The following is a 17,950-nucleotide window of genomic DNA, read 5'->3' on the forward strand; positions in this document are numbered from 1 at the left end:
GGATATCCGAATCTCATTTACACTAAAATTACACTAAGAAAATAAATGTGAACGTACAGAAAGTTGCGTTCCTCTATTCACTGTGGGAATCCGTGTATGTATGGTTGACCTACTAACGTTGTATCATGCTTGTGAAATATACGAATACTTAAGACATTTTCAAAACTCCAGTTATTTACAAAACAGTACATTTCATCAGTGTGAGCGCTAACCATAGAAGTGCACTGGGATAATACAACCGTCAGTACCATAGACTGTAAAAATTACATTAGAAACGATATCCGGGGCAAAGTTCGAAGTTTAACTTCAACGACGAGGTCAAGGTGTCCTTTCACACGTGTTTCCAGCAGTTTCTGAGCAGTGAGCACTCTGCGTCGGAAGAGCGACATCGAGAGTGTTTAGACCGTTTGCTTGTCCGCAATAATGTTAAAATCTCTTGCCAGTGTGGTGACCACAGCGGCTCGTTTCTCAGCGAGGACAACCACCGGGTCCTGGGCCCGAGCAGTGGAACCTCTTGGACGACCGGCGCTGTGTATTCCAAATTCGGCAACAACTCGGCCTTTCACCCGGTCGATTTGGATGATGCGAAACAGCGGGTCTACCTCAGGATACAGACCAACATTACTCTCCTCAAGTCGTAATACTCCATCTGTGTCATGTGGTTGTGGAGGGCTTCATACAGAAGGTCGGTACATTTAATAGCTAAGTCTAGATACGTATTGTTTCTGGCTGTTTTAGCTAATGTGTCATGCTGTTAGTTAGCTAGCTGTCCGCGAACTTGCTTGCTTCACGATTGCTGCCTTTGGTGACCGTGATAGTTAGCTAAATTGAATTGATTCATGGAGCCACTGTTTAACTCGCTAGCTATTTCGATGAAGAGCTGCGATCTCTAGTTTTCTACTTCAGAGTTCACTGGAGCGTTAGCTGTGTAGAAGCATCAGCAAGATAGAGATTGAAACACGTGACCTTGGGATAAGCATGGAGATGTACGTTCGATAGTGGTATAAAGCTTCTAGGAAGGATCGAATAACAAAACATGGATGCATATAGCTTAAATTAATCTCTGTGTTAGAGTTAATATATAGCCGTTAATTTAACCCCCATCACATGGTGAGTAATTTTAATATTGCTGCCTTTAAATGTTTACAGTATTTCTTCTGAGTTTACAATGTCCTGTGTTTCACAGCAAGAGTAATTGTGAGCCGTGTAATTGTACCCTTGTGACATGGTTCAATATACACGGTGCTTTTGTTTTAGGGGATAAAGCATTTGCAGAGTTCCTTTCGGATGAAATCAAAGAGGAGAAGAAGATTAAGAAGCATCAGTCACTTCCCAAGATGTCTGGCGGGTGGGACATTGAGCTGAATGGCACAGAAGCCAAGCTAATTCGGAACCTTGCTGGAGAAAAGTAAGACTCCAAGCGCAAGTATTATTTTACGTCATGTTTTCGATTAGTCATAAAATGGAGGAGACTCAGAACTGTATTAAATTGAATGTTTGGTTTTTCTTGTCTTAAATGTCAGTGAAACAGAATTCACGCTAAGGACTAGTTCTCCGAAATACTGCAGTCTTCTATTCAGTAGTTTATGTGCGCAGTGCAAGACTAACCATTAACTGTTAACCACACTGTCAGAGATGATTGATGGTTAAAACTTAAACAGCTTCCTACCTTTTCTCTCCCTCTTAATCTTTTAGAGTGTCCATCACATTTAACATCAACAACAGCATCCCTCCCAACTTTGAGGAAGAAGCGGATCAAGGGCAGAAAAGTGGAGAGAATGAGGTGAGCCACTGCTGTTCCCCTGCCAGTCCTTAACGTTCATAACCAATGGGCCTATACCTGAGGTGGGCCACTGCTGTTCCTCTGCCAGTCCTTAACGTTCATAACCAGTGGGCCTATACCTGAGGTGGGCCACTGCTGTTCTCCTGTCGGTCCTTAATGTTCATAACCAGTGGACCTATACCTGAGGTGGGCCACTGCTGTTCCTCTGCCAGTCCTTAACGTTCATAACCAGTGGGCCTATGCCTGAGGTGGGCGACCAGCTGGCTTTAATTATTTAAGTAGCCCTAACATTTACGCCATCTGACATTTTAGCTACATTTCTTGGTAAGCCATGAGTGTTAATGGAAAATTGCTCTTGTGTCTCTTGTGTATAAAATGTTTTGCTGTGATGTAATCTTCGAGTGAACTAGTATTGGTGTGTACCAATTGGCTTATTTGTTCAGGGTAGTTGGTGGAAACAAAAACCTGCATGCACACTGGCCCTCCAGGACTGGAATTTCCCACCCCTGGCCTACACATTTAAGCCCTTTTTTTGGCTTGCTTAACTATTTGACTATGAATGTGTGAGTAATACATTATGTCTGTGTGCTTCCTTAGCCTGAAATATTGTCAACACCCAACTTTGTGGTAGAAGTAACCAAACAGGCCTCAAACACTTCCTTGGTGTTCGACTGTCACTATCCAGAAGATGAGGTGAGTCTTGCATGTTTTTGGCTGTTATTTTTTGCCAGACTTAATGGTTACTTACGCAGCTGTCAGCAGTCCTATATTAAAATGCCTGCTTGTGTTCTGTGCTTTCCTTTGGACCATTTTGATTATTTGAGTTCAGAGTCCAGTAAAATGACTAATATGTATCCCCTTTTCATTTCTTTGCCCAGGTGCATGTGGTTAAATTAATATGCTGGCTGTGCATTAGGCAGTCTTGGTGTGGATGTTGGTGACTAAAAAAAAGTTTTTTTTCTCAATGGGGACACTGCTTTGTTTCTCAGTCCGGTCATGGGGAAGGAGAGGAGGAGAGCGACATCTTTGCTATCCGCGAGGTCAGTTTCCAGCCCATAGGGGAGGCTGATTGGAAGGAGACCAGCTACACGCTCAACACAGATTCTCTGGACTGGGTATGTAACTCACCTGGGGTTGATAAGGATGTTTTATAAAGAACAATGTTGATTGTACTGCATAGTTGATTGTACTGCATAGTTGATTAGGGCTAATTCAGACAAGGGGACTGTTTTTGTGCCATCCAAAGCTATTATATTTTACTCATCCATAGCATGCTAAATGCACAAATACATACTATGCATTTTATTTATGGAAAATATCCAAGTTGTGATTATAGCAAAATGATTTAGTGATTAAAGTGGTTTGATATTCCTAGTGCTTAAAGCTGGTGTACATTCTAATTATGTAGTGCTTGATAAATTAATGGAGAGAAATATTAAATTTTGACCTTCAACCTTAGGCTCTGTATGACCATTTGATGGACTTCCTGGCTGACCGTGGAGTGGATAATACCTTTGCCGATGAGCTCATCGAGCTGAGCACTGCCCTGGAGCATCAGGAGTACATTTCATTCCTGGAGAATCTCAGTGGCTTTGTCAAGTGCCATTAAGCTCAAATGGCCAACAAAGATGACCATTTCTCACCTAACACCTCTACAGAATCCACAAAAAGAGAAAACAGGCGTTGTTCTCTGTTGTCCCTGAAGTGAAGTTAACATGTAAGAATGTCACACATTGAAATAGTCAATTTGGACCCTCAAGACTTGTTAAGTGTGCAATGATGGACTTGTCCTTAAGCAACTTTGTGAAGGCATATGTAGTATCAAGAACTGTGGGTTCACTGCTGGAAGCTGGAATTTTGGATATTGCACGACAAAAACAAAATAACTAACATATGTCTTGGGCCATGTCTGAATCGGCACACTTGGCTACTGTTGAGTACATAAGCTGCATAACAGTTGCATACAAATTGCACACGCAGTAGTAGGCTAGTGTGCGGTCTCGGACACGGCCCTGGTTTCCTTGAAAGAAAAGCATCTCAAACTCCAAAGTAGTCGATGGCAACTGTAATATTTTACCACTCAAGTAAACTCCAGCAGAGTAGTTTGAGCCTTTGAAGAGTACATGTTCAGTCCTCCATTTTAATATTGAGGCTTGAGTAATGGGAACAAAATTGTGTGCACTTAAATCACAGAATTCCCCTCTTGTTGCAGTGTGGTGGAACAAAATTAAAGAAGGGCAAAATGTACCAGTTCTTAAGCATAGCCTTATAATTTAAATGTAAATTAGAATTCTTCTGGAACATCAATAAATATGTTTACTTATCAAGTGCTTGACTGTATTTTTAATGCCAGTTCTCTAGTGTGAATTTTACAGTGAGAAGTTGTAGTTTGTTTTTACATGCAAATTGTCCCCTTGGATAATTTAAGTAAGGCTTGACCAGTACCTGGGCTTGAAGAACCAGTCTTTCTGCACAGATTTTTTAGTACTGCACAGCTGATAACTGCTTGTAGTAACACCTAGGCTTATCACTTCACCTAGACTAAACCACATCCTGTTTTCCAATCAATGACCACGATTATGAGTTGCAAACTTGCATTCAACAAAACAAGCTCATTGCGTTTAAAAATTATCTTTATTTCACAGAAATTAAATACTAGTTTCCAAACACTGAAATTTGAAGGTACAACACTTTTCGCTATAGACGACTGTTTCTGGAGCATCTTCATAAAACGACTGACAAGTAGTCGCACACCTGAAAAATAAATTTTACTCCGTTACATACTTTGGCAATGGCAAAACTATTTTTCAGTTGCTTTTGTGTACAAATTTCATGTTGTCCATTTAGTGGAGGCAGTACTGAGAAATTCAGTACTGGCATAATCATTTGTTTCCATGCCGCTCCCAAATCAGTACCACATGCTTGAACTGAAGCTCAAATCATCTGTCAATGAGCTGCCAGTAGAAAATGTGAATTCAGACAAAGGCATTAAAAATTCAGCCAGTTACCTGGCAACTGATGACCATATTTGGAGATCCATCCGTGCTGCTGGCCATGGAGAAGACTGGATTATGCAGACACTCCTCCATGTGCTCTGTGACCCTGCTCTCCAAGAGAGCCTGCAGGTGTGTAGGTGTAATGTTCCTGTGCTGGATATGAGAATCACAGGGTAAACAGATTCAGGTGCGTCGACTGTGGTATAGTGAGAAATAGAAGAGGGACAATGAACAAAAAGCCTACCCTTGTGTTGATGTACACCCCGCACAGACATGATGTAAAATGGCTGTTCACCATCAGATAGTTCCTGGAACAGTAAGGAACACATTTAAACCTCACCATCAACTTCTCCAACCAAAATGTTAAGACAACAAAACTGATTTCAGAACGGTGTTGGGCTCCAGCTGGTCCTTCAAGACTGATTTATTTGAAGAACAGCAGTCAGTTCTGCCATAAAAATACAACCCTTGTTTATGTAAAAGTGAATCGAGGCATCATGTCTGAAAAACATCAGTCCAGGGCACATGGGCACAGCCCTGCACAGTGTGTGTGTGTGTGTGTGTGTGTGTGTGTGTATATATATATATATATATATAATGCAATAAAAATGCATCGTTTTAATGAAAACAAACAGGTATGCACACTGTGGTGGTTCACCATATCCAAGTCATGTTATGAGACCAGGTCCATGCCATACTCACATGCGACAAATCGGACACACAATTTGTCCTTCTTCCTCCATTCCTTCCACTACAGCGTTTAAGTACCTCTCCTCGTACTGCATGCTTTTCTCAAACTCCTCAATAATCAACAGTTCTGATGAGGGAAGAACAGTTTCGATTTAGATGCTGTATAAACAACATATGTAAAGCAATCTGTAAGCCCTTTTGAAAAATCCCACTTGCCGAGTAACAGGTTAACTATGCCAATGTACTAACATGGGTAAACCCTTGAAAGTATAAACAGCTGGTGTATTAACCATAGTTTATAATCTAAAATTTAAATCCCCCAAATTTTCCCTTCATTGATCTGAAACTCTAAAACTACTCAGAGTTTGAAAATAGAAGGACACAGAATCTAATTAAAGATTCCTTGGAATATTTAAAAAATGTTTTATCTTTAAGGAGAAGGATGTCGGCATGATTAATAAACAACCTTGAGAAACCAGCTCCTGCTGGATCTCCTCAAGCACGGCCAGTTCATCACTCTCCTGCATGAAACTGTACACCTGTAGAGACAAAGGGATGGTTATCACATAATGAAATTAACCGATGAATAAACTGCTTGAAACAGGAGCAGAGACTCGCCTCCCCAATGCCATCTTTACGCCAGAGCGAGGGCAATCTGCTGTCGGCAGACTGAAGCGCATTCCACTCCTCCTCCATCACTTCTTGGACCAGGAAAGATCTGTCCGCTCCGCAGCGTAGAGTCCCTCCAATTTGCCGGTACTTCTCCAATAACCGTGAGCGACTGTTTTTTAATCTGTCCACACAGCGCTGCCGGGCAAAACGAAAAAGCTCAGTAACAATGCCTTCATTTATGAAATGTGTTGGCGTTTTGTGTATAGTTATGCAATGAGTTTTATATACAACCAGTACTCCAGTCTGTTGTACCTCACCTGGCCTTATATTTATTAATGGTATCCCTATCCATAGCATTTCTCTTTCGAATAAAATTAATTTTATTCAGATTACTTGCTACAGCCTTTCTATATGTAATATGCATATGCAGAAAAGCTGACACTGATCTTAGCCACATTGGTACTATTGCTAGTAGTAGTGCTACTACGAGTGTAATGAACTCAACGCTAATAATAAAATAATCTTTTCACAGGTTGTTCTCAACCAGAGTGTTCTGGCGCAGCCGAATATAAGATGTTGCCGGTGGACATTTAAAAGTTGTCAAAACAACATTAGTGCACGGTATTGAAACGACCTTGGACACAAAACGAAATAACAACGCCGACGTTTGTTACCTTCCTGTAAGTTTCTTTCCATGGCGGAGTAGTACCCTTGTACATGGAGCGATGTCTGTGTAGAGCATCCATCTATTTTAGCGAACACCTTTAAAACGAATTTGAGACCGAAGACAAACGCAAACTTACTACTCAACAACACATGAGTACGCGTATTGTTTTCCCCGGTTCGCGACTTTTAACCTTTTCCAAGGCGACGTAATTACCAGGAAGTAGCTCAGTTGGGACTTGTAGTCCAAGCAGCCTGCATAAAATAACTAGTCGCTGCTAGTGAATACGATTTTATGAACATGTATTTACTAATATTGAATTCACACCAGAAAAGTAAAGTTAATACATAAAATAATTATGCATTACTTTTATATTTTACAAAACACAATATTCTCGGAATAGTGGGAGGCATATGCTAGTAAAATTTATTAATTTTAAATAATTCATTAGTATACAGGTTTTTTATTTTTTATTTGGCATATATATTATTTACTTATTATCCTGCATTTGAAAGGCTGTGTTTCAGGTTACTTTGTCAGATTCATTTTTATAAATCTGTATTTAGGTTAACCCGTTTCTGCTGAATATAAACACAAATATTTAAATAAACTCACCGAAATGCAAATGACAAAAGAATAATCATAAAACATTCCGTGCATCGGCTAACAGACCATGCAGATGGCTTGTATTTAAAAAACAATTATGGTGATAATCTCAATTAGTCTATCTGTGTTTCTGCGTACTGATTTACTTATTTGTATGACAAATATAAATATCAGTGCAAGAGCTTTTGATCATCCAACCTAGAAAAGCTGCTCATGGCAATTTTTTCTTCATGTCATAACACTCACTCTATACATACTTTATGAAACAAACAGCAACACCAACAACCAGCCTATTATCAAACAGGCTCTGTTTATTAGACACTCCAGGTGACAGTAACTAATGGACCAATAAAACTAAATAGAATTACATTATTACATTCATTCATTCATATCATTGCTGTTGCTCAGTGGGGAAAAATGGCTGTGCCCCATCATATATATTTTCACAACATAACAAAAAAAAGATGTTCAAAATGATCATAAGAACAACAAAAAAAAATGTTTTTCCTAATACATTTAAGTAATATCGGTTCATTATTTTAAAGCTATTTTGCATGGCACAATAACATGCCTCAGACAATCTGCAATGCCTCTGTGTGTAATGCTATAATGCAATTCAATACTCTGTCTGATGGTTTTTTTAGCACATATGGCAGACATAATAGGATAGAGGCAATTTTCAGAAAATATTTGTTTGACAAAAATATGTTAGATTATTGAGTGCCTACTTTGAGTATAACTTTATGCTCATGCTAAAGGGTTTGTGAGTAATTTCCAGTTGAATTCAGACACTATCTTGTAAGCCAGAGTGAACACACTGTACAGTAGTGTGTGGTCAGGCACCAAGACCTGTAGTCAGCTATACCACTACCAAACAACCATTGACCAAATGTTCTGTAAATGGTTCTTTGTTTTGACAATGAAGGGCATTTCCGATGGAACAAATCATCACTCCTATTTTTCTAAGATCCATTACCAGGCCCAATAGGTACTTAGCTGTGCTAACAAAACAGGCTAACTATAAGCAGACCTGACGCTGAAGTGACGGATAGATTTACCATTGCCTAATGAGGCGTCCTGCTCTCCCAGCATACTTTGTCAGCCCTTTCACTTCATCCGTCTGGACTCATGTTAGGCCAGTATATTTCAAGTTACTCGCATATATAAAGCACTGCCTGTGAGGCATAAATTCAAACTTCTTAAATGTAGGCCTGCTGTTAAAATAATTGATATCAAAATAAGGTGAAGTTACTGCTAACAATATTGGTTATCTTAGCTCGCACACATTAAACATGCTTTATTCCAAAGCAATGCTACACAATGTTTCTTAAATTACTGTAAGTTGGCCCTGTGTTTACTTTGTTCAGTAAATTGTGCTCACATTTTAAAATAAATTATACTTTTTTACTTATTCTGCTAAACGTTATCTAGCCCACAAACATATAATACATTAATGGGGCAAATATATGTCTGGGTAGGTCTATAAAACTCAATATGTATTAATCTATATGCATATTAGATATTGGGCGGGGACGGTGGCATAGTGGTTAGCACTATTGCCTTGCAAGAAGGAGGTTCCGGGTTCGAATCTGGGTCCGTTCCGGGTTTGAATCCAGGTCTGTTCCAGGTTCGAATTCGGATCCGACCGGATCCTCTCTGCGTGGAGTTTGCATGTTCTCCCCGTGTTCGTGTGGGTTTACTCCGGGCACTCCGGTTTCCTCCCACACTCAAAGACGTGCATGTTAGGTGCACTCCTGCAGCTGCCCTTGACCAAGGCACTGGCCTCAGAACTGGAGTTGGTCCCTGGGCGCTGCACTGTGGCTGCCCACTACTCCTAGGTAACTAGGATGGGTCAAATGCAGAGGACAAATTGCCCCATGGGGTTCAATAAAAGTATATCTTTATTATGCATATAAATTTATGGAACATAAGATAATTAAATCTAGAGAAAGACGTGCATTCACATACATACATGCAAACACACATACATTCTAGCTCAAAGAAGCACATAAGTGTACGTTTTTCTATTACCATGAATTAAAAATAAATTAAATTGTTTGACATATTTTTAAACAAATTTTGGTAAATGTTTTTAATGTTTCATTGTATACACGATAGAACTACTAATTGTTTGTATGTTGGTAGATGATCTATAAGCCTAGCTAACATTAATTTAGAAACGTGGTGTTTGCAACATAGCATTAAGATTTCCCTTCACTAGAACTAAGGGACCTAGCCCAAACCATAAAAACAGCCCCAGACCATTATTCCTCTTCCACCAAACTTTACATCTGGCATTATTTGGGCCAGTACAGTTGGCACTATGCATTCCAAACTGGGTAGCACTATGGAACTAGTTCCCATATGACCGGTATCTACCAGACCGAATCACAATGCAGATTTTGGTGCTTCATGTCAGTGCTGTCTCCATTAACATTACACTCACCCCATCAGTGTCAACTCAGTCAGTGACAGTCAGTACTGCTAGCAAGCTAGCTAATGTTAAACTCATTCAAAATGCCAAAGGCAAAACTGTCTGAAGTGTGGCTGTATTTTACCCTGACGAATTCAAACAATGGGACATGCCTTTACATTTAAGAATATGTTCTTGTCATTGTTCACTTGCTATTTTAAAAAAGGTAGATGGTTCAGGCACAATTTAGGCACTGTACTGTTTCAAAAGCATCATTTTAGCATGGGTTTCATCAAAATATGAATGATTCTCATCCATAATTATGAAAAGATATTATGTGGGGTTTGCATGTGAAATCATAGAGAATGAATTTCAGACATATAAATGAGTTTCCCACAAAAATTGTACCACTGTAAAAGCAATTGTTTTAATTTTTTGCCAATTATTAGTCAGCAAGTAAACTAGCTTCCACACAAAACAAAGTTTATGGTCACAAAGTTGTTTAAAACGCATTCTATTGGCTGAAATAGCATCACATGTTCACTTCCTAATACGTCCATTTTGTTTGTTTATCCAAGTATCATGCAATTGGCTACTTTGATCGGATTACTTTGATCAGATGTTTTTATTGGCAGATGTAGCTAAATGTCCAATAGGGTGAATTATTGATTGTGAAACTGGAGCATTTGTGATTCTGAAATTGGCAGGAAAAAGAAGAAGGAAAAACACAAAATAACCAGTTTGGGCTTTATCTTGAATCTGAGTTCTGTGTGTGTACATGAGGTCAGAAGGTACAGAAGTTAATGTTCTTAAGGGGTGAGAGTCTGTGGTCATATTTATTTAGGACACACTGAAAAGTGCCAAACTCTTGGTGCTGTATGGGTATGAGGCATACCTCACCTAGCTATTGCTTGGCGGGTAGCCTCGCAAGCCAGTCTCTTTTTTCACTTCGTCCAAACTTGGCAGGTAGCGTACCTGTCATCACAGTCACTTTGCATCCATTCAGCAGACATTTATCTAGAGTTATTTACCAAACAAAGTGCAAACATCAAGTGTATTCAAATATGTTACTTATGATTATAAACAGATAGACATGCATTTTTGCTAATAAATACTAGGTTTTATTGTTTAACAAGTACAGTTTATACTAATGATATCAGACACATACAAAAACATGCATTCAATATCATTTGCGCTGCCAAAGTTGCCATCACAAGACAGGACCACCGACTTGAGGAATATGTGCGTACTACTGTGTTGTGTTGGGTGTTCATTTTGTTAAAAGACCCTTCTTGAGGCCTACCCTGACATCTACCCATTTTATCAGATTGTAGCCTATGGTCTTTAACTGTCATTGTCCTAGATTTTGTCTACAAATAATATATATATATATTATTAATATAATATATATTATTATATATATATTATACACAAATCACAAGTGCCCGTTAATTTCTTTTAAACGGGGGAAAAACATCGATGAAACGATAAATGACAGTCATTGATAACTTGTCACAAACCTCCATTTAAAAATTCATATTATGCATTCAACATGTTATTATCTGTATTTTACTTAGCCTACATTAAACACAGTGAAATATTAGAGACGTTGTTTTTCACGTAACATTTATTTTTACGAAAATAATTTCCCTGGCCAAGTTGCTCAACCGCACTTTGTGCAGCGAGCCATGTCCATTCTCCTTTAAATACTGTCTAGTCGACTGAGATAGGACAGAGGTCTCTTTGCATAATTCAAAGCGCCTGTAACCAGTTCAACTTTAACCGGAATGGTGTGTCGGGATTTACCAGAGCTGCAAGTCAAACAAAACGCACTGCATTGGCCGAAAGTATACCGCTCTATATTGAAACTGATCTCTGATTATTTTCAATAGTTGGCCATTTTACACTGCTGGAGCAAAGTTTTTGATGGGAAAAAAATGTACGGTATTGCACTGCAGTTATGCACTTGGGAGAGGCGTGCTGTTCTTAAAAACAGTTGCACTATTGCCGCTCTTTAGCACACATTGCACGTTGAGCATCTGGACGGATTGCAGTATTGCACTGTGCTGAAAGGGGTCCTTGCAAAATAACGAAAATACCTCTACAATGGCAAAGGCAGACAGAGTGGCACCTCAGTTCCTGGGTCGGACCAAGCAGAACCAACTTCCCGATTCGGAATCAGATTCTGATCCAGAGGACTATCAAGCGTCGAACACTGGAGCTGGGCAATGCACGGGGACCATTGTGCGCAATCAGGTCATCCACAGCGGACACTTCATGGTGTCGTCTCCGCACAGCGATTCCGCATCACGAAGGAGAAAAAGTGGAGCATCAGTGGGGTATGACTTCGATACTGTGAACAGGACGTGGTGTCAGACTTACAAGTACGGTCCTCGAAGTTCTGGAAGCCTTAGCATTGACCCAACGCTGACCCGGTTATTTGAGTGCATGACCCTGGCCTACAGGTAACTTTTTCCCTATCATTATTTTATTTAGCACTTGCACAGTGAAAAATAATCTACTACAAAATGCATTGGTTTTTAATTACGACAGTTTCGCTTTTCTCTCATTTCTGTAACTATACGACGTTTATACGCTTAAATTACAGCTTTTTTTTACCACAGGGTTTGCGCTAAACTAGTCCTACAGTGTATGTAACATTCTAAAGTCCAAAATGTCAAAATCCAACTTTGTTTACCCAAGTGGTTTTGAGTATTGCTAAAACACCTATTTCATTATCGGCCAGTCGGTCATAAAAAGTTTATTAGATTTGGAAATTGTCCCGAGTATACAATGGAAATTCCGTAAGTGCAGAATGGTCACTATCAGAGCTGATAGTGAGCATTTGCAATTGCATCTGTCGCGCAAGCTGTAAAGCGACGGTTATCACAGTCCATTTAGATTCGAAATTGCAGACATGATTTGCGATTAATTTCTCAGTTATTATTTACTTCTGGCATGATCTGAATCAGTATCTAAACTATAACAATGTGAAACCTATAGCCTATTCGTCTGTGGTGTCACCGTATTTGCAGGGACATGCAGACAGTCTCTTTTGGTTCTATCGTTGAAGTGTAGGCTACGCCAGCAAAGTATTGCCGTAACCCCATTGGAAATAGCACATTGGGTACTGACCCTCTGTAATTATTAAGTCATTGATTTGTTATCCTTGTAATTTTCTGCTCCCCTTCCAAGCCTGCTGTCACGGCTGCTGGCATCTGCAGTATGCAATGGCGAGGCCAATTTTGAGGCGGATGAATGCGAGTATTTCATGTACTTTGTTTCCAAACAAAACAAAACAGGACTTTTGGTTTGAGTTGGATGCAGCTGGAGTGCATTGTGGTCAAACTGAGATCAGAGATCAGATATATCAGAGATGCTTTCAGATCTCCCCTTCAGTCCTCACTGGTACACAGTTATTTGTTTTGACCAATGTAACCTCTGTTCTATTTTTGTTTTTTCGTTTTTTTCTGCTTTGCATCATCCTCCACACAGCTTGAGTGTCTGGTGTAGGCCAGCATTAGCATAAAAAGCAGGTCATATTTAACGCTGAAAACATATTTGGGGATATTGAATTGTGAATATGGGTCACCATAAATAATAAATTCATGTCATTTAGAAGACTTAGATGGCAATGTACACAGTGGCAATTTAACCCTTGTGCTGTCCTCAGGGTCAAAAAGGACCTTATCCCAAATTTAACTGCAGTGAAAACCCCCAAAATGTTTTCAGCATGAAATTTGATGACTTTTCCTGGAGTAATCCTACCATTAGAAAAAGAAGTAAACATATTTAAAAGTGGCACACCATCAGGGTATTAAGGTTGTCCTATGAGTTTTTTTAAAAACCTCCAGTCATGAAATCAGAAGTCACAATCAAAGTTAAGTGTCACACATCTATTGCAGAAAAGTGTCACATGAAAAATATTGATTTTGGGCTTAGGAACGTGGGCTTAAGATTCAATGAACAGGTTTTATCACAGGGGTCGGAAAGGGTGGGTCATTTTTGACCTTGTGGACAAAAGATGCATGCATAATATGAACACAACATGAGGGTTAAATTTATTTATCTATTTATTTATTTATTTATTTATTTATTTGCAGTTTAAGTAACTTAAGTCTTTAGCACAGTTATTATTCTGTATCAAGAATAATCCCAGATTTTATCTGTGAGCAAATCATGGGAGTGTAGAAGGTATGTTGCAAAAGTTCAATGACTGCTCTGCTGGCCAGTGAAACTTTATTGTTAGATTATCTTTATGGTGATATGCACACATTTTTTCAGACCTGTACCACAAAAACAGTCTGCTGTGCCTTCTCCTCACCATTGATTGAGTATAAGCAGGGTAAACCTACACTGTAATGACAGGTGTGGTGTAGACCTATATACCAAAAGAAGCTGTTGAAAAGTAAAAAATTCAAAATGCACAATGTGTAGTACATGGCGCAGCCACCTTCTTGTGAATGTATGGTCAGGGCAAGTCATAAATCAATGTTGTAAACAACCATTCACATCCTTTAGTGTAAATAAGATACCTATGCTCTTTGTCAGCATAATGACATGACTAATGTAATCAATATGTTTGCCTTCACAAACATACCTTTTATATTCTGAACATGTAGGTTTTTTAATTGACAGGATAAGAACTTTCGTGTCATCAAAACAGCATTTTTGCTCTGTCATTGTAAAAGGGCACTCTGTTCTAGACTTAGCAGTATCTTTTAATGATAGGCAAAAGACAAATGTCAACCAAAGTCCTTCAAAGCAGGTTTCTGTGACCCTGTAGAAATTGAGTGTGGGTGTGCATGTTTTACAAAAACAAGTGGCTTGTCTGTTTATACCCAACTTTGCGGTTAATGTAGTCATGGCTGTAATATGGTCCTATGGCCCAGACCAGCAAAATATGTATTTAAAATATGTTAACTCTTAAGATGCTGGTGAAATATGAAAAAACTCCAACAGATCACTGATAATTTTCAATAAAACATGTTACTAATCAAAATCAACAGTGGAAGAAATTTTGTTCTGAATTTTGCTGAAAATAGATATTTCTTCAATAACTGTCTGTAAAACTTTTCTGGTCTCTAAAGCAGTGGTTTTTAACATTGGATCAGGGGAACCCTATGTTTGCAGGTTTTCATTCCAATCTCAAGCTTTTCAGAATTTTAACAAGCTGTTATTTTTTCTTAATTATGCTGCTCATTTGAGTGGGATTATGTTCCCTCATGGCCAACATTATGTCAGAAATAGCTATGCATGCCATGGAGAATAGAAGCTCCATATTCACATTGTGCCATATTGTAAATGATTAAATAAAGATATTTTTAATGGATCAAATAAAAGTCTGAGGTGAATCAATAGGTTTCTAATTGCTTTACCAATTGGGAGCCTATTGATTCACCTCAGTCTTGAATTTGATCAGTTAAATATTTTTTTACCTCTCTTTATGTAATGCAATATAGCACTATGGGAATATAGAATTTTTGCATACCTATGTCTGGCATAATTTAGGGCAAATAATCCCTTAAACATGAGAAGTGTAATTACAAAATTAAGAAAAATGAAAAAAAAGAAATAATCTCGAAGATTTTCATTAAGTCTGTTAAGTCATCTATCCCCGAATTAGGTAACACAATGGTGATTCAGCCTATTATTATATTAATTTATATTATTATTATTATTATTATTATGATTTATGATTAAAGAACTGGGTGTCTGTGGCGACATTCCCAGGAAAAAATCACAAGCGGCGCATAGTTAGTGACGCGTTTTCCATCACCCATCAGTGGTTGGTCCGCCAGAGAGGGTAGGCGGAACTAACACAACAGGCTCGCTCTTCAACTCTCTTGTGTGTTAGCGGAGTACTGTTTTTTCTGGTGTCTGCTAGCGTTACAATAACATGGAACCCTAAAAAGTTTTTGTGTAACATGAGAGGTCACATTATTAGTTGATGTAGATTTCATATTACATTTGATGACAATGCAACGTTACGAAATTACATAGCTATTTGCACAGGTAACGCTAGCTACCGGACCATGTCAAGAAAGGCAACATTAGCTAAGACAACGTTGCGCACAGTAGCCATCTCTCATATCAGGTAACGTTGCGTTAGCTAGCTAGCTAATGTAATTAACATAATCTAATGTCAGCTAAGGTCAGCTATTCTCAAACAGTTTAGCTAGCAAAACCAGAAACACCAGGGGTAACATTTTGCAAGGCAGTTGTTTAAAAAATATCACAAAACAATCATTCACGAAAAAGACTGTTTATTGTGGACGAGATACATAATTGCACGAGCCACAGCGAATCCCGCAAATTCTTCTCTGCAGTGTAAAGATGTTCATACCGGGCAAAAGGTGGATAAAGAACGTTTGTGGAAATTGATCATCACTAATTCTACCCCAGATCTGCTACAGCATTTTAACCCAGCTCGGCAGTGTAAAGACAGCTTAAGTTAGCCTAATGTTAGACAATGAATGAGTATGTACATAACGTTACTTTTTTAACAACCATTTTTCATTCAGTAAATAGTAAATGTTATAGTTGGCGTGGCCCAGGTGCCAACTGACTGACATCACACAGGCGACACTGGTTTGATCCGGTTGGATCTATGGGAAGTGAGGTCCAAAAACACACCTGCTATTACGGCTTCTCGCCATTGGTACCCCCAACAGAACAAAATGGAAATCTTCGAGATTGTAACTTTAAAGTTCTGGCATTATGATGGTGATTGAAATGTAAACCAGTATACATAGGGCACCCCCAGGATCGAGTTTTAAAATCACTGCTTTAAAGTGTTAAAGCAGGGGTCCTCAATCTTATTCAGAAAAGGCTGGAGTGGATACAGGCTTTCATTCCATTGACAATAGTTACAGACATGATTCTACTAATTAACCACTAGAATCTTTGCTCAGGACCTTGATTAGTAGAATCAGGTGTGTTACTGTTTGGTTGGAACAAAAGCCTGTACCCAGTGCCCTTTCTGGACAAAATTGAGGATCCCTGAACTAGCTTGGCATAATATGAAGGTAAATCCAACAAATCTGTTTTTTTTTTGTCATCTGTCCTCAGTGTACTCCTTTTACAAGTAAGGTTTATATTAGTGAATGGGCTTTTTGGAAAATATATTCTTTCGATATTTCAGTTTTCATTTCAATTTGGGAGATCTCAGACTGGTAAACATTTCCTCTATAATGCATGAAGCCAGCAACTGTATTGGTTTGCACTGCAGACCACCACCTGAGTGACAGTAAAGGTACCAGTGTACTGAAGACGAAATTGAACTTACTTCACTCTAGTGTTTCTTTTGCGCCTCTACATCATGAAACCTATGCACTTGTTGTACGTCGCTCTGGATAAGAGCGTCTGCTAAATGCCTATAATGTAATGTAATAATGTAATGTAATGAACTTTTTGTTCAGAACAACCCGTTTAGAACAAGACGAACAAAAAGACGCAGTGTTATGAGTTTGTGCCGCAAACCTCCAGCGCAAACTGTTCACAAGCAGTTCGCAAGTTCTCAGACCTCAGTAATTAGTCCATCCAGATATCACATGCTTGGTTACATCATGGCTGGCCGGCCAGGGTCAGAGTTCAACTTTATTTTCCTATTCATCTCACCACTGCACTGTCACGTACCTGGTCCTGGCTAGATGAGATGCATATTTTGGGAAGTAGTGTCCTTGTCCAATAGGTTTGCCACAGTAGAAGAATGAAATCATGCCTTATTCCTCCTTCCAGGAGGGAAGTTTGACCTCATTTGTTAGCCAAGGATATCATCATCTTTGTGATTGAACACGCTGAGTTTTTAAAGACAACGAAATGTGCTCAAACTACTGTCCCAAAATTTCTATGAAGTTGGGTGTCAACAGGGACAGTTTTAGCAAAGTTTCTCTGGTGTCAGTGAGTTCCTCAGTTGTGCAGAGCAACTTGGAAAAATCGATGCTACATGTTGTGCAAAAGTGGACTGGCATGAAACAAAGACCACGGAGTTCATTTTGGCTATACTGACCACAGTGTTCACAGATGTGTTCGCTGGTGGTTTGTTTTTATGCCTCCGCGACGGCACAGCTGTGGCCGGAGGAATTATGTTTTCGGGTTGTCCTTCCGTCCGTCCGTCTGTCCCGATTCTCGTGAACACGATATCTCAGGAACGCCTTGAGAGAATTTCTTCAAATTTGGCACAA

The 17,950-nt window shown here is 39.1% G+C and overlaps 3 protein-coding genes across 3 annotated transcripts in view; 2 read left to right on the top strand and 1 right to left on the bottom strand.

The window, feature by feature from the left end:
• The first annotated feature begins 296 nt into the window (after positions 1 to 296).
• c1qbp (complement component 1, q subcomponent binding protein) lies at positions 297 to 4,110 on the top strand. Its single transcript, XM_064352217.1, has 6 exons — positions 297 to 685; positions 1,258 to 1,408; positions 1,696 to 1,783; positions 2,381 to 2,476; positions 2,773 to 2,898; positions 3,243 to 4,110. The coding sequence occupies exons 1-6, from the start codon at positions 424 to 426 to the stop codon at positions 3,390 to 3,392; spliced, it is 873 nt and encodes a 290-aa protein (XP_064208287.1). The 5' UTR covers positions 297 to 423; the 3' UTR covers positions 3,393 to 4,110.
• A 288-nt stretch (positions 4,111 to 4,398) lies between these two features.
• Positions 4,399 to 6,921, bottom strand: rpain (RPA interacting protein). Its single transcript, XM_064352218.1, has 7 exons — positions 6,756 to 6,921; positions 6,088 to 6,276; positions 5,936 to 6,008; positions 5,482 to 5,596; positions 5,024 to 5,087; positions 4,792 to 4,932; positions 4,399 to 4,537 (listed from the first exon to the last, which is right to left on the bottom strand). Exons 1-7 carry the CDS (start codon positions 6,825 to 6,827, stop codon positions 4,508 to 4,510), a joined length of 684 nt encoding a protein of 227 aa, XP_064208288.1. The 5' UTR covers positions 6,828 to 6,921; the 3' UTR covers positions 4,399 to 4,507.
• Positions 6,922 to 11,339: 4,418 nt separating this feature from the next.
• LOC135263799 (carbohydrate-responsive element-binding protein) overlaps positions 11,340 to 17,950 on the top strand; it is a 30,907-nt gene continuing 24,296 nt past the window's right edge. The window contains exon 1 of the mRNA XM_064352198.1: positions 11,340 to 12,229. Within this exon, the coding sequence (XP_064208268.1) occupies positions 11,871 to 12,229 (359 nt within the window). The 5' untranslated portion in view covers positions 11,340 to 11,870. The remainder of the gene's footprint in view (positions 12,230 to 17,950) is intronic.

This window comes from Anguilla rostrata, chromosome 9 (assembly GCF_018555375.3).
Source record: "Anguilla rostrata isolate EN2019 chromosome 9, ASM1855537v3, whole genome shotgun sequence".
Classification (NCBI taxonomy): domain Eukaryota; kingdom Metazoa; phylum Chordata; class Actinopteri; order Anguilliformes; family Anguillidae; genus Anguilla; species Anguilla rostrata.

Coding starts and splice junctions, on each gene's coding strand:
- c1qbp (XM_064352217.1), top strand. CDS start 424: ATGTTAAAATCTCTTGCCAGTGTGGTGACCACAGCGGCTCGTTTCTCA. Junction 686..1,257: donor TGGAGGGCTTCATACAGAAG/GTCGGTACATTT, acceptor CTTTTGTTTTAG/GGGATAAAGCATTTGCAGAG. Junction 2,477..2,772: donor GTCACTATCCAGAAGATGAG/GTGAGTCTTGCA, acceptor TTTGTTTCTCAG/TCCGGTCATGGGGAAGGAGA.
- rpain (XM_064352218.1), bottom strand. CDS start 6,827: ATGGATGCTCTACACAGACATCGCTCCATGTACAAGGGTACTACTCCG. Junction 5,597..5,935: donor GCAGGAGCTGGTTTCTCAAG/GTTGTTTATTAA, acceptor TTCCCTCATCAG/AACTGTTGATTATTGAGGAG. Junction 5,088..5,481: donor GTGTGTCCGATTTGTCGCAT/GTGAGTATGGCA, acceptor TTACTGTTCCAG/GAACTATCTGATGGTGAACA.